The 15,259-nt window shown below is 39.8% G+C and overlaps 1 protein-coding gene across 1 annotated transcript in view; it reads left to right on the top strand.

The window, feature by feature from the left end:
- Positions 1–1,157: 1,157 nt before the first annotated feature.
- Kctd8 (potassium channel tetramerization domain containing 8) overlaps positions 1,158–15,259 on the top strand; it is a 247,163-nt gene continuing 233,061 nt past the window's right edge. The window contains exon 1 of the mRNA XM_048415273.3: positions 1,158–2,495. Within this exon, the coding sequence (XP_048271230.1) occupies positions 1,526–2,495 (970 nt within the window). The 5' untranslated portion in view covers positions 1,158–1,525. The remainder of the gene's footprint in view (positions 2,496–15,259) is intronic.

Consider the following 15,259-nt stretch of genomic DNA (forward strand, 5'->3'; position numbering starts at 1 on the left):
ATGTTCAAATAATAGGATATTAATCATTTATGAAAATTTAAAGTTACAACTAAATCTCAAATCCATTACTATTTTGGTGAATTTGAATGGGAGGAATCATAGGCAGGCATTTTAGGGGTTTTGAAAGATTAAAGTCTGTATGTAATTTTTATTATAATACCTATGAAGGTAATTACGTTGTGTCTCAAAACATTCTATATTCACTTTTGTATTCTGTAAGTAGATGACTCATGTTTCTGGTCACTAAGTTATGCCCCAGACTAGTCAGCACATTAGATTATCAAGCAATAGGAAGGACTTTTCTGGTTTGAATTTCTGTCCTCATTTTCCGTTACAAACACTGCTGGTTTGTATTTGTGAGCAAATCACTAGAGTGAAGAAGATAACAAAGTGGACGCCATTCTCTTGTTCTGAGAACTTGCAAGGAAAATAGATTAATCGAAGGATTAATCGAAGGATCAAGAAATCAAGATGAGACAAAAGGAACATCGTCCGTTTCAGTTTCTCTCTTCAATAAGCAGCAAATCGCCATGTACCAACTTTCATAAATGTGGTCGAATAGAGTTGCTTTGTAATACACAGCCCTTTACTGCTTTTGTGAAATGGAATCTGACTTAAGACTTTTAACCCCCCACTGGATGTAGAACATCACTTGAACAGTTGTGTCATTTGATCTCAGTAGATAAGTAGAGGTGAGTTTGCCCTTCACTTGAATAAAATATATATTATTTAAAAAGCAACTAGCTGGGATTCAAGCCCTCCTCACTCACAGACTTTTAGCAAACAGTCCACATGCCAATATCTGTAATGTGGTAGCTTTCCAGAGAGTAAAACTAGTTTTGCCAAAGGAGAATGAACTGAGACAGGGAGGATTAGGGAGAATGGGTGGAAGTGAGGAAAAGAGAGAGAAAATAAATGAGACTGGGATGAAACGATAAGCTGCAGTCCACTTTGGCTAGATTCTTCTTGATGTACCCTCTGTTTTGTCACCCCCTGGCCTCTCCTTTTCGTTCTGCCCTCACTCCCTAGCTAGCTCCACCAGCCCCACAGCCTATCTCTTTAAATGACAGCTGTGGCTCCAGTCCCGGTTCGGGGCTTGACGTCAGTGCCACCTCCTGGGCTGCGAGTAGTTAGCGCCCGCGCCGGCACTCCTGGCTGGGGCGCGCTAGCTCTCCAGCAACGGAGGGTGAGTTTTCTTTGCTCCGGCCCCGCCTCCCGCCCTCCCCTCGGAGAGCCGCGCGCAGCCCCCGAACCTCTCCAAGTCTCTAGCACACTTGCAGCCGGTCGCCCCAAAGGAGCAGCAGAGCCCGCGGAGCTCCATTCCTGAGCTCCTCTGCCTGATGGAGCTCGGGTGCCGCCGACGCCGCTGTTGCCCGGAACCCTGAGTCTCTCCGGGTGTCCAGAGGACCGAGTCGACCAGTCCGAGAGTGCAGAGTACCCGAGCGCACACCGTGGACAGGGGACCTCGAGGTTCTGGAAACACGCCGTGCCGCTCGCCCGGGTTACCTGGCCGGCGGGTGAGACCATGGCTCTGAAGGACACGGGTAGCGGTGGCAGCACCATCCTCCCCATCAGCGAGATGGTGTCCGCGTCCAGTTCTGGCGCTCCTCTGGCCGCCGCCCCGGGGCCCTGCGCCCCGTCGCCCTTCCCCGAGGTAGTGGAGCTGAATGTTGGCGGCCAGGTCTATGTGACCAAGCACTCGACGCTGCTAAGCGTACCGGACAGCACTCTGGCCAGCATGTTCTCGCCCTCTAGTCCCCGGGGCGGCGCTCGGCGCCGGGGCGAGTTGCCCAGGGACAGCCGAGCGCGCTTCTTCATCGACCGCGACGGTTTCCTCTTTAGGTACGTTCTGGATTACCTGCGGGATAAGCAGCTGGCCCTGCCCGAGCACTTCCCCGAGAAGGAGCGGCTTCTGCGCGAGGCAGAGTTCTTCCAGCTCACCGACTTGGTTAAGCTGTTGTCGCCCAAGGTCACCAAGCAGAACTCACTCAACGACGAGGGCTGCCAGAGTGACCTGGAGGACAATGTTTCCCAGGGCAGCAGCGATGCACTGCTGCTGCGTGGGGCGGCGGCCGGCGGTGCGCCCTCGGGCTCTGGAGCGCATGGTGTCAGTGGCATTGTCGGTGGCAGCGGCGCTCCGGACAAGCGCTCTGGCTTCCTCACCCTGGGCTACCGCGGCTCCTACACCACAGTGCGTGACAACCAGGCAGATGCCAAGTTCAGGCGTGTGGCGCGCATCATGGTGTGCGGACGCATAGCCTTGGCCAAAGAGGTCTTTGGGGACACTCTTAATGAGAGTCGCGACCCTGACCGGCAGCCAGAGAAGTACACGTCCCGCTTCTACCTCAAGTTCACCTACTTGGAGCAGGCGTTCGATCGACTGTCTGAGGCCGGCTTCCACATGGTGGCGTGCAACTCCTCTGGCACGGCCGCCTTTGTCAATCAGTACCGAGACGACAAGATATGGAGCAGTTATACCGAGTACATCTTCTTCCGTAAGTTAGCAACCTACCTACCTAAGCATTTCATACCCTTTCTCCGCCTTCGCAGACTTGCTGCAAGAGGAGCCCCGCTGTGGCCAGGAAGGGATGTTCCCTGCGGGAGTGTCCTGGTGGCAAGTCTGCTAATCTGTACTAGAGGTCTCCCTCCAGCGTCCCTTGAGTAGTGCAGAGTAAGCATCCGGTCCCCCTACTCCCCCCCCCCCCCCCACACCGCATTACTGAATTCAGATTCTCCTCCGGAATTTATTGATCCTGCCCTCTTGCTGCGCCTAATTCCAGGATCCTCTGGACACCCTTCAGGGCACAGGCACAGGGTTAAGAAAAGATAGAGCACTGTCTGTGCCTATAGGCCATCCTCCTCTTGTCTGATGAGATATAAGTTTAGGGCGTCCTTTTATTTGAGCGTTCTTCCAAGGGGCGACCTGGCATGGAGAAAGGGTAGCTCACGCCAGAATTATTTACTGTGGTGCGGTCCCGTAGTCTCGCGCAAGAGCTCCTTTTGCATGTGGTTTTGGAAGGGAACAATTCAAGGGACAGTGAATGTATCTCTAGAGCACTTCCTCCTGGGTCTTCACGTATGAGGGCTGCTAATGTAACATGCCCTCCAGTAACTAGTAACAAGATGGGTTTTCCTTCCTTTGTTGCTTACCTCTAGTGCAACCTCCCAATGTTTTGAACAGGGCTCAGAGGGAAGAATTGAGTTTGGGCGTGTGTGTGTGTGTGTGTGTGTGTGTGTGTGTGTGTGTGTGTGTGTGTGTAAAGAAGCAGAGTGTTGAATCAACTTGACCAAGGTAAATAAATGCATCACTTTCTAAAAAAGGGAGAGTCTATGGGGATTCTTAGACAAGATGTTGTGTTTCCAGATGGGGCTTTGTTGAGTTCAAAAATCTCAAACAAACATCACAGTCTTTATATACAGGGGGTTGTGGATTTATCATGAGTGAGGCTAGGATTGCAAGGTGAACAAAATAAAAAGTAGGGATGGCAGCAGGGAGATTATTTGGCTAGCATTTTCACTTGGCAAGATAGAAGAAGCTTGAAAACCACATGCACGCGCCTGTGTGTGTGTGTGGGGGGGTGTGAGTGTGTGTTCAGTGGGGTGGAGACAGCACTAAAAGCCTATAATGGAAGTAGTCTGGCTTTCATTGCGTTTGGTTTGCTAAGAAGCTCTCAGTTGCAAAGCAAAAATGAATAATTTTCTACACTTGACTAGAGAGAGTGGAAGGGGCCTCTTTTTACACAGGTGCAGGATTGATTGGAAAGTGGTTCAGTGGTTCAGTGAGAGTATATATATATATATATATATATATATATATATATATATATATATATGGCAACGTTGGAGGTAGAATGACAACTTATTAGTTCTGAAAGTTAGATGACCTTTTGAGATAGCGTTGGAGTTTCTGAGGAAAGTACTTCTGCAGAGCAGCAAATAAATTTCCAGGGAAGTGATAAATAAATTCCAATCCCATTGCTTATTTATTTATCATTTATGAAGGTCTTCCTGTATAGTCCATGCTGGCCTTGAATTCTCAATCCTCTTGCCTCTTCCTTCTGAATGCTGTCAGCACAGGACTGATGCCCAGGCCTGGCTCATAGACTTTATTGTATCAATAAACTTTGTTACATGGTAAAAATGACTGGTATTTGGGATAGCACAAAAGAGAAATTAATACTTTCTTGTCTGTGTAAAATTGGCATCTAGCATCTATTTGATCTACATTAAGCAATTAAGATATTTAAATAAAGTACTCCCTATCATTGAGACACTTACCAGGATTTTGAAAACATTAAGCCTCCAAGTCATTTTTACCAAGGCTATATTTCTAACCATTTTGGAAAATGATGTAAAATGAGCTTTTACGTTTCACATGGTTAGTGTTGTTTTTTTTTTCTTTCAGAAGATATAAACATGAGGGTATTTTTAGATTTTGTTATTAACTGCAATACTAGGGTTCAAACCGGAGAGCACCGAGTAGAATGATGGAGGTGGTTTTTCAGGGCAGGGTCTTCCACAGGTTCAGGCTGGTGTTCTTCTTCTGAATGCTGAGGTGCTATACACTTGCCAGCATGTCTGCCTAAGTGTGAGTGGTGTGTTTAAGGAGTTAAGTTTCTTATATTTCAGGTATGTGTCTCACAACTGTGGTCTTTCTTTCTTCCCTCCCTTTACTGCTCATTGTAAAAAGAAGATTCAGTCTGTAAACTAGGGTAAAACAGTGTATACAATAACAACTTGAAGTTAGAAACTCTTAATTTAATTAAGAATATGATTTGAAGATTACCCAAAATTTAGTGTCTGTTGCACATTTGGAACTAGAAGTGACATTAAATAAAAAATCAAAATTTCGAGTTATTAAAAAATGCTACTTCTTGCGTATTACTATTCTAGTGAGTTCTGAGATTTATGCATAACAGCCCCATAGATTAGACTTCTTCATGGATTATCCTAATTTAGTGGGAGAGACACATAATTCAAGAGTAAGTTTTGACACCTGAAGTTCTAATCAAGTTGCTGATCCACCAAATATATTTTTCATTTTTTGGGGGTATAAAATTTATCTTTTTTTCTCTTTTTTATTTTATTTTTCCATTCAATTATTTACACTTCCTTTCCTCCTCCCAATCCCCTCTCGCTCCCCCACAGCCCCTACTCCCTCTCCCACCTGCTTGAGAGAGGGCAGGGAACCCTGCCCCCTGAGAAGTTCAAGGCCCTCCCCACTACATACAGGCCTAGGGAGCTGTGCATCCCTATAGACTAGGGTCCCAATAAATGCTAGTAAACTCCTTATTATCTGTGTTTTGAACAGTTGCATTCTATCTGCAAAGATCATTTTGAATGTAATTCCTCTTCACTATTTGCAAGTAAGGCACATTCTAATGCCTTCTCTCCTGTTTCCATTCTTTGCACTTTGGGCAATACCAAAATGTTACTGTTTTGCTTGACAGACCTCTATTGGAAACATTTATTAATGACAGTCATGTGATCCAAACGACTGCTCATGTTTTGATCAGAGAAGGGCTGCTTCACTTATTTGCACTTATTACCTCTTGGACACCATTCTCTTATCAAGGTGTAGAGCATACACTTCTTTAGCATCATATGTCAGGCATTTTAAGAAATCTTTTGAATTTAGGTTGCTGATGAATTTAGTGACTTGATGCTACCCCAAAAGTAGCAACTAAACACAGGGAATAGAATTTTGTGCTCACTGTCAATCCAAAATTTCCAAAGAAGGGAAGAGGATGGCGGATGATTCCGTAATCCCAGACAATGCCATTTACTAAACTTGGGTGCTGGTCAAATTGTTTACTTGTTTCTGTTTTAGTTTCACTCCACTTGTATCATGGAGTTTGTCATACTTCCAATTTTACGGAATTTGAGGGTCCAGGTGAAATACTTCGTATATCAGAATTTGACTCAACAACTACTAGTTGGGACTATTCTTTAGTTTATTATTTCTCAACAGTAATTTCTATTTTTATAGGAAGTATATTTAATAAATGGTTAATTAGAAAATTAATTTCAAGAACAACACACTAAATTTTCATAGGTCTACAGTATTTGAATACTGATCTCTGGGAACTTGAATATTTCAAACCATGTCTCCTAGGTGTTCCTATTATATTCCAATTTGTCTGAATCAAATCCATTACCACTTCCATTGTAGGGCTAGGAAGTATTTTGATACTCCCTACTAGGACTTGAAACTTCAGTGATATCTTTCTTATAAATACTAACCTTGTATTTAAGATACCAAGTTCATATCTTCAAGATTCTAGGCAAGCTATTAGACATTAAATACCAGCCTCGTTGGGTTACAAGGACATGTTTATCTCTTCTTATTCTTAACTCATTGTTTACAAAGACTTTTAAATATAACACTGCTTACACCTTTGTGATAAAATTTCTTATTACACCTCAAATACTGAAGACAGGTTTTCCTTTCTTGGGAAAAGCAGAATGATTTTCTGCATGGGGGGGGCAGGTGTTTGGTAAATGAAATAGTGAAAATGTTGGTTTTTTAAAACAGCAAGACAGGACAAAAGTCATTCTGTGCTGTACTGAAGAGAATGTAGACAGGTGTGTGCTGGAAGGTGCTACATAGACAGGTGTGTGTTGGAATGTGCTAAGTGGATCAGCTGTGCTTCAAACCAGCGTTATATGATTCCGTTGTTCCTTACAGTGAGGATGGTGAACATAGATTCTCTCCTGTGTATAAGAACCTCAAATGTTGCTTGACCCATCCATGTCATAGGTAGGTAGTTCCACAATGAAGCAGACAGAAAGTGGAAACTCATTGGAATGTAGAAAGTTGGGAAGCTTTGTGGCCTGATTCCTGCTGCTGTATAAGAACTCTGGACTCTTATTTGTGGCATAGTTTTCTCTCTAAAGTTGTCTTCTTCACAATGTGAGGTCTTCTCCCAAAGAGAACCCATAGTAAAAGGAACAATTACTATACACTTGGTTATGTATTGAGTGCTTTATACACAATACTTTCAAAAGGAAACAATTACTATACACTTGGTTATGTATTGAGTGCTTTATACACAATACTTTCAAAACTACTGGATGCTTGATTATGCTTGATTATGTATTGAGTGTTCTATACACAGTTCTTCCAGAACTATACACTTGTTTGTGTTATTTACTCAATACTTCCTGTAACATTCCATGAGCTGGATATTGGCTCCTTGGTGCTTCAGTGAGAACACTGCTCTGGAGAGACCAGCTAATACCCAAGGTTAGTTCTGTACAGGAAACATTTAAAACACTCAAATAAGAAAACTTATTTCAATGTTAATGAGTTTTCCAAGCTTCAATGTACAAGTGAAAATAGTACTGTGTGAAGAGCTACCATGTGTGACAGTAATAATTTTTAGCTTGTAAAAGATTTCCTTGAAATATAATAAAAGCATATTTTGTGTCTTTTACTTGATGAGAAGTTTGTTTTATTTATCAAGAGTATATACATCTCTATAGTGTTCTTAAAATCAAAGTACCATATTTTCCTATCTTTAACACTATGGAAGGCAGTAATATCAATATTTCTAAACTATTAATATCTACATATTTGAAAAATCACATATTTAAATAGTGATCAATAAAGAAATTAATTTTTGTCTTTGTAAATAGAACACACTTTTTAAGAAAGTGGCAGAATGAATTGTGTGTTAATTATATAGCTGCTTCTTACTTTTAAATCCTGACTAATCCCATTAAATTGTGTACTTGGTATAATTAGATTAAAATGTTCCAAATACATGCTGGGTATTGAGAATATTGGTAGTTTTGAAATTTGAAACATGGCCATATATCTAGAATCTGAAATTCTTGGAAAGTAGACTTTCAAATTAACCTTAAATGCGGATTTAAATACAGATAGAATTTTTGAGACCTTCTGTTCATGTATTTTACAGTATTTGCTTCACATAGCAACCAGAAGCCTATAAAGTATACTGATAGCTCCTCTAATCTAGCACAACAATTTTAATAATGAGAGATGACAATTTCCGAAGGTTTTGTGAAATTCAAGTAAAAATTCATTGGGTTTCATTTGTAGGATTTTAGTCACTCCAACTGAGTATGCTCCAGGTGCTCACATTAGTAGACTATAGGAGTCCTATGCTCACCCTCAACATCCTATCAGTGTCCATCCTCTCACCCTCAATACACTATAGGAGTCCCACGCTCACCCTCTACACACTGTAGGAGTCCCATGGTCACCCTCAACACAGTATACTTGTTCCATGCCCACCCTCCCCTCAGCACACTGTAAGAGTCCTATGCCCACCCTCAACATATTATAGGAGTCCCATATTCACCCTCCACACACTGTAGAAGTCCCATGGTCATGCTGTGCACACTATAGTTGCCCCATACCCACCCTTCCCTCAACACTATAGGTGTCCCATGCTCACCCTGAATATATTATAGGTGGCTCATGCCCACTCTCAACACATTGTAGTTGTCTCATGCACACCCTCAACACACTATAGGAGTCCCATGCCCATCCTCAACACTCTTCTCAGTAGTTCTCGTTCAATGCCGTACGTGGAAGGAAATCTCTTTTCTTCTGTTTGCTTTTCTTTATACCTTTTCGTAAATTTAGTTTTAAGCAGATTCTACATGAAATAGCTCAAGCTGTCCTGGGACTCTATGTAGCCCAGACTGGCCTCAAGCTTACAGCAGTCCTCCTACTTTTATTTCTATAGTTTTGGTGTTGTTGACGTTAGTCACAACTAACTATTCTTTCTTTCCCCTTATCCCCTTTGGTTCCTTCCTCCCCTCTCCTTTCCCATCTCCTCCCCTCTCCTCCCTTTTCCTCATTTTCTCTCTTCCCTTCTTCCTTCCCACTCATCCTCTGCTTTCTCCTTTCCTCCCCTTCTCTCACCTCTCCCTTACCCCCTCTTCCCCCTTCTTTCTTCAAAGACCTACACAAAAGAGATAGCACTCTACCTCAGTTAAAGCTGTATCAGACCTCCTGCTCTCACAATCATAATGTCGAGTGAACCCTTGTTATACATGGAGTGTCTTTGCTTCTCTCTTGTTTCCTTGTACCTTAATTGTAGGTCCAAAATGAAGTTTCTTATATATGTATGCATAATAGCTTTCTTTTTTTCTTGTGAGTTTTTCTTGTCAAAGTTTTGTGTTCTTAATTCTCATAAAAAAGCCAACACCAGTGTTTAAGGATTTAATAAATGTCTGGTGTCTGAATGACTGTATAGATTACAGAACGAGCTAGAGATGTTAGAGATTCCATTAAGATAGCTACAAAGTTTTGGGATTTAGTTTCAGTTTAGAGTGCATTCATTGAGCATCTAGCAAGGAACATCACTGACTATACACACACAAATGTGGACAAGACAGAACCCTGCATTTAAGGCGATCATATAAATCTTTATACAAATGTGAATTAGGTTATAGAGGTGATTCCTGGTAGTTATTTGCAAGAAGTAGAAGTAATTTTATGAATACTGTAGAGTACTATAATTACATAGTACTACGAAGAATAGAAATAAATAAAATGTTGACTGTGGGGCAGATTAAGAAGATCTTGTATATTAAGTTGGTAGAATACAAGGTGTCTTGGTTAAATTTCTATTTCTGTAATAGAAAACACAACCATGGTAGCTTGTAGAAAAAAAGATTTCTTGTTTATGATTCTGATAAGATAAAAGGCTGTCAATGACAGAAGTTTTGGCTGCAAATAGCAAGCATGGTTGATAGATCAGAAGTCGAGGACTCCCATCTTGAACTTCAAGGAGGAAGCAAAGAGAGTGAACTGGCAACAGAGTGTGGCTCTTAAATTTCAATACCTAACCTCAGTGACATTCTTCTTCCAGTAATGCACAACTCCAGATTCTGTCCAAATAGTGTCACCAACTAGGCACCAAGTATTCAAACGTCTGAGCCTATAAGGAGCATTCGAATTCAAATCACCACACAAGGATGCACACATACTTCTTTGCATACCAATAGTTTGTGGGATAAAAGTATGACAGTTAAAATGATAGTTTTGGTGTGAGGTTAAAGAGATAGCTTAACTGTTAAGAGCACTTGTTACTCTTGGGCAGAACCCAAGTTTAGTCCCCAGCACATACATGTGGCTTAAAACAATATGTACTCCAATTATAGGAAATTCAGTGCCCACTTCCACAGGCCCCAGGCACTGCATTTAGCAGCATAAGTACGCACATTCGGTCCAAACACTAATACACTTAAAGATAAGTTATTAAAATTTTAGTTTATGTGGAAGTTAGAATCAGAAAATATGTCTAGATTGATCCTATTTACAAACATATGGAGCCAAACAACTCTACATTGCAATCAACTCAGTTTCTAAAAGGCGCTTAAGAGATGTTGTTGTTTAATGATGAATATAGCAACATCAGTTTTGCTGATACCTTTCAACTTTACTTTGAGAATGTGAAAACAGACATGTAGATGACAATAATAGTATTCATTTGATGGCATCTAATAGGATGTTTATTAATTTTGTGCTTGGTTACTAGTTAGCACTCATGCAGCACCTTGCAACCATTATCACATTATAGATGTTTCTATAGGAATACAAAGGAGTAAAACACAGCCAAAGGATATAAACAATATAGTGTTGAGTTCAGGAATCAGAATAGTCTGTGGTTTTACCATGTAGTTGGGTTATTTCAATATTTCCACTGTTTACCGTAACAAAAATTTTAATTATGGGTTTTATGCCTTAGTGCTTTCACATTCATTTGCATAACTGCATATTTTATGATTTACAGCACAAGGCAATTAGTACTGTTCAGTCAAAGGCAATGCTAGAACCTGCTCGCCGTTAAAAGCAAATTCTTGACAGCGTGAATGATTTAATATGTCATAGATTCTTTGAGAAGTACTGGCTCTGGATTTTGGATATTGGGAAAGCAGTTTATTTTCCCTTTCGAAGGGAACGTGAGAGGAGCAGATGTATCTACTTTATAGATTTGTTATACTGGTTAAATTACAAAATCTATATAAAACACATAATCATATTAGGCATAAATAAAATGCTCAATAAGTACTAGCTATGGTATTTCTTTAAGTTAAGTGCCCTGCATACATCGACAATCTCTTTTATCTGAGAAGCGTTCAATATCATAATTCTTTTGTAGGAGATAGAAAGAAATGCTTATTCAAAAACGATCTGGGAAGGTTCCATTACCATTAATGAGTTTTACATGTGAACTATTCTTCTGCTATTTATTCTATTATTGCAACATGTTACTAAACATCTTTATTCTAGTTGACTGTCAAGCGTGCCTAAGAAAAACATATTATTCCAGGCCTAGTTCTGGTCCTGGTCAATTTTCATATATTTATTAAGAGCACGAGTTTTGGACTGGGAAGACAGCTCAGTCATTAAAGGCAATGGCTTACAACCAAAACGTACAAGCACTAGTTCTCATGAAAATTGCCCTGATCTATGAGGCATATTCAGGTGAAGCACATCTTACACATGTTCTTTACATTTGTGTTGGGAGTTTTCAGCTTCAGTTGTCAACAGTTTTATTCAAGAAACATTTGAACTCAAACATTGCTCAGAGTTTGGGCATGTGGCCAAAATTTAGGCTGCATTTCAGATTCAAATACACATATTTTCAAGTCTGGGAGAGCATTTAGCTGTCAACTCAATCAGTTCCTATTGAAAGTCTCTGACACTTTCTGAATATAAGCTTTCTGGTTGCCGAAATCCAGGTATTTGAAGAAAGGAGAGAAAAGCTGGCAGCCTTTCAGGGATAATTCTCTAACACTATGACCTCGTTTCTTCCATTCAGTAAAGGCTTCAGATAGCACTTTGCTTTGCAGGTGGAGGATAAAGATTTAGGAATTCAATTCCACAGAAACTTCCATTTTTGATAAGGGAGTGACTTCCATGGCAACTGTGCAGTGAATGGTGGAGGATGTTCCTACGGTAGTTGTGAATTACTGGTTTCAAGTCTGTAAAGGCTTGGGGAGTGATCACTCTTTCATGCTGATTCTGATTTGTCATCAGAGAAAGAACTGACACTTAAAGTCTTTGGACATATAGCACTAATTTTCAAAATATATTTGTCTTATTTTGTGTTCCTTTATTTTTCTGTATTTCAGTTCTTAGGGCAAAAAATAATAGAAATGTATCTTTTTTCTTCTCTTACTCCCATAGACTACAATATGTAATAGTGACAAGTAATTTGTTTTGAACAATAATAGGGTATATCTTCTTGTTTTAATGTGTCCAACTGTCACTGAAAATGTATAGAGTATATTATTATAGCCAAAACAGTTCTTAAAGAGTTACAGCCTTTCAGGTATTATCTCCTTTAAGGACTTGAAAATTCAGAAATATATAAACTATCAAACAAAGAAAAATAAAGTAGATAGATTTTTAAGGTATCTAATTTTATCTATTTTTTAGTCCTATTATTCCATCAAAGCAATCATGAATTCCTTGGTTGGTGTTATATAGCTGACAGATGCTGGCGGTATAGCATTAAATATTGGTGAACAGATATCCTGCCCTTTCTGACCATGTTCATGGCATATGTTATGGCATATGTTCTACTTATCTCTAGGATGCATGCTGTGTGACTAGCACACTAAGCATCTTAGTTAGTTACTATTGTATCACTGTCACAAAATACCATGACTTTGGCAACTTATAAAATAAAACATTAGATATATGGCCTCACAGTTCCAGAGAATTAGAGTCCATAAGTATCATGGCAAGAAGCAAGGCATGCATAACATTGGAGCGCTAACTGAAGGCTTAAATCCTTTTAGGAGAGAGAGAGAGAAAGAGAAAGAGAGAGAGAACAAACTAATTGTGAATGATATGGGCTTTTAAAATCTCCAAGTCCACTCTCAGTAACACCTTCTCCTCCAAGGCCATACCTCCTAGTAGTTTCCAAACAGTTCTACCCAATAGGGACTAAGTATTCATACATGAGCCTTTGGGAGCCACAATTGATTAAATATGCAATTAGCAAATATGTTGACCATGTGTGGAGGATCTTATCATGGCTGAAGACTGACTTTTTCCTGTATTAATTTTTGACCATGAGTCTAGGCATGATAGACTTCGTATATGTGTATGCACATGTGAGTGTGTGTGCAACACATGCATGCAAGCATATATATACATATATGATATATATGATAGAGTTTGTATATGTGTATATATATTTACAAGCATACAACAAACATATAAACATATTTTGGGCAAGTATCAAGGTTTTGTGTGATTGTAGACAACTACAAATGTGTCCACAGAACAGTCACCAAACAATGGCCAGTTTATATTCTCAAATAAGGCATGCCTGACTTTCTGATAAATATGAAGATACTTTTTCCCCTAGTCATAATCTTTCCGGTCTCTGAAATACATCTGAGTTCTTTACTGACAAATTTTCAGGTTTCAAAAGTAAAATCTATTCAAGAGTTCAGATTTTTGCCATCGTTTCAACAGACACCATCTATTACTCAGAAGAAAATTCTAATGTCAAATTAAGGTGAAAGTTTTTCATAGTTATCTTTGGTAAGCACCATATAATTAGATTAAATTAGAGATTGACAGTTATGTTTTAATCCCAGCTCTCAAGAGGAAGAGGCAGATGGATCTCTGTGAGTTTGAGGCCAACCTGGTCTACACAGTGAATTCCAGGATAGCCAGGGCTACATAGAGAAACTTTGTCTTGAAAAACAAAATAGCAGTAACAACAAAAAGATTAATTTAGAAACAGCAATGGTCTCCAGTTAGACCCTTCTTTCACACTGTAGATCTATTATGGGTTACTTTAGTCTGCCTTGTGACAGTGGCCATCGATGTTTGCCATATTACAGGAGAAAGAATATTGATATATTTATCAATGCTAGCAACAAGTGCATTCAAGAGTAAATATTGCCTGGAAGCCTAGGACTAAAGTTTTGCAGCTTAGTGTACTGTTGCTAGATTGATGAACATATCAGTCTAATAGATGCTAGAGCCATTATGATATTTAGTTCTTTCATACTGTATGAGAATATTTGGATTGTAAAATAAACAGTTATTTCAAGCTGTCTGGATTATAGCTGCCGCTACCAAACCACATTTATTATCACAATATTTTGCTACTTAAAATTCACACTTGTGAAGCTTACTAATATCTAATTTTTGATAGACATGAATAAAAAAAGATTTCACCACAGTTTCAACACAGTCACTGTTCTCTTGGGACTAATGGGAATTTTTTTTTTGTTACATCGTATACATTGTTTTATGGATTAAATCCTAACTTCTCAAGAAGATATGCTGGAGCCCTGATCACAATCAAATTCTCTCCTTGTTCTGTACCTTGCCTTGTCATGGTGTCTTTGCAGAGGTAACTTAGTAAAATTAGGTCACTAGAGTAGGCTCTCATTGATCACTGTCCTTATCTAAAGGGGAAATTTGAATAGAGATTAAAAGTAGTTATGCAAGCACAGGAAGAATGACAACTGAGCATGGGAACAGAGATATTTGTCATGCACTTACAATAAATGACAACATTGGCCAACACACCCCAGAACTTGGAGAGAAGAGTGGGATGAATATTCTCTGTGGTTTTCAGGATGATCCAAACATACTAACACTTCAGTTACAGACTTCAGCATCCAGGACTGTGAATTTGTATTATTCAAGCCACTTAATTTATGGTGCTTTGCTACGTTAGCCTTAAATTACTACAGTGTTTTCAAGATGCTTATCCTATTTTAAAAAAAAAAATTTATCTAAAGCTGTGTGCTGATGGGGCACACATTTAATCTCAGCACTTGGGAGGCACGTGCAAGTGGATTACTGTGAGTTCTAGGACAGCCTGTTTTACAAAGTGAGTTCCAGGACAGCCAGAGGTGTTACACAGAGAAATCCTGTCTGGAAAAACAAACAAAATAAAACAAAACAACCACGCACACAAGCAAAAAAAAAAAAACCCAAAAAACTTAAAAAAGTAATATTTTTCTAATTTTCTGTATTCTTTAGAGCCTATTTGCATAACAAATTCCATTCTAGCTAACTAAAGCTAGAAAGACTATTTTAGAGTAATACATTTCGCTAGTAGGGAAGACTACATTTTCATATGTTTAAAATAGAATTGCCTAGGGAGGAGCACTTGGCAAAGATTTCTGAGCCCATAATCTCCTGGGTAGATTTTGGAGCTATTCACACCACCTAATTCAAGGCACTCGACATAAAATCTTCAATATACTTCTTGGGTCCCCTTATGCCTCAGCTCAC

Source organism: Myodes glareolus, chromosome 8 (assembly GCF_982192425.1).
Source record: "Myodes glareolus chromosome 8, mMyoGla1.1, whole genome shotgun sequence".
Taxonomy (NCBI): domain Eukaryota; kingdom Metazoa; phylum Chordata; class Mammalia; order Rodentia; family Cricetidae; genus Myodes; species Myodes glareolus.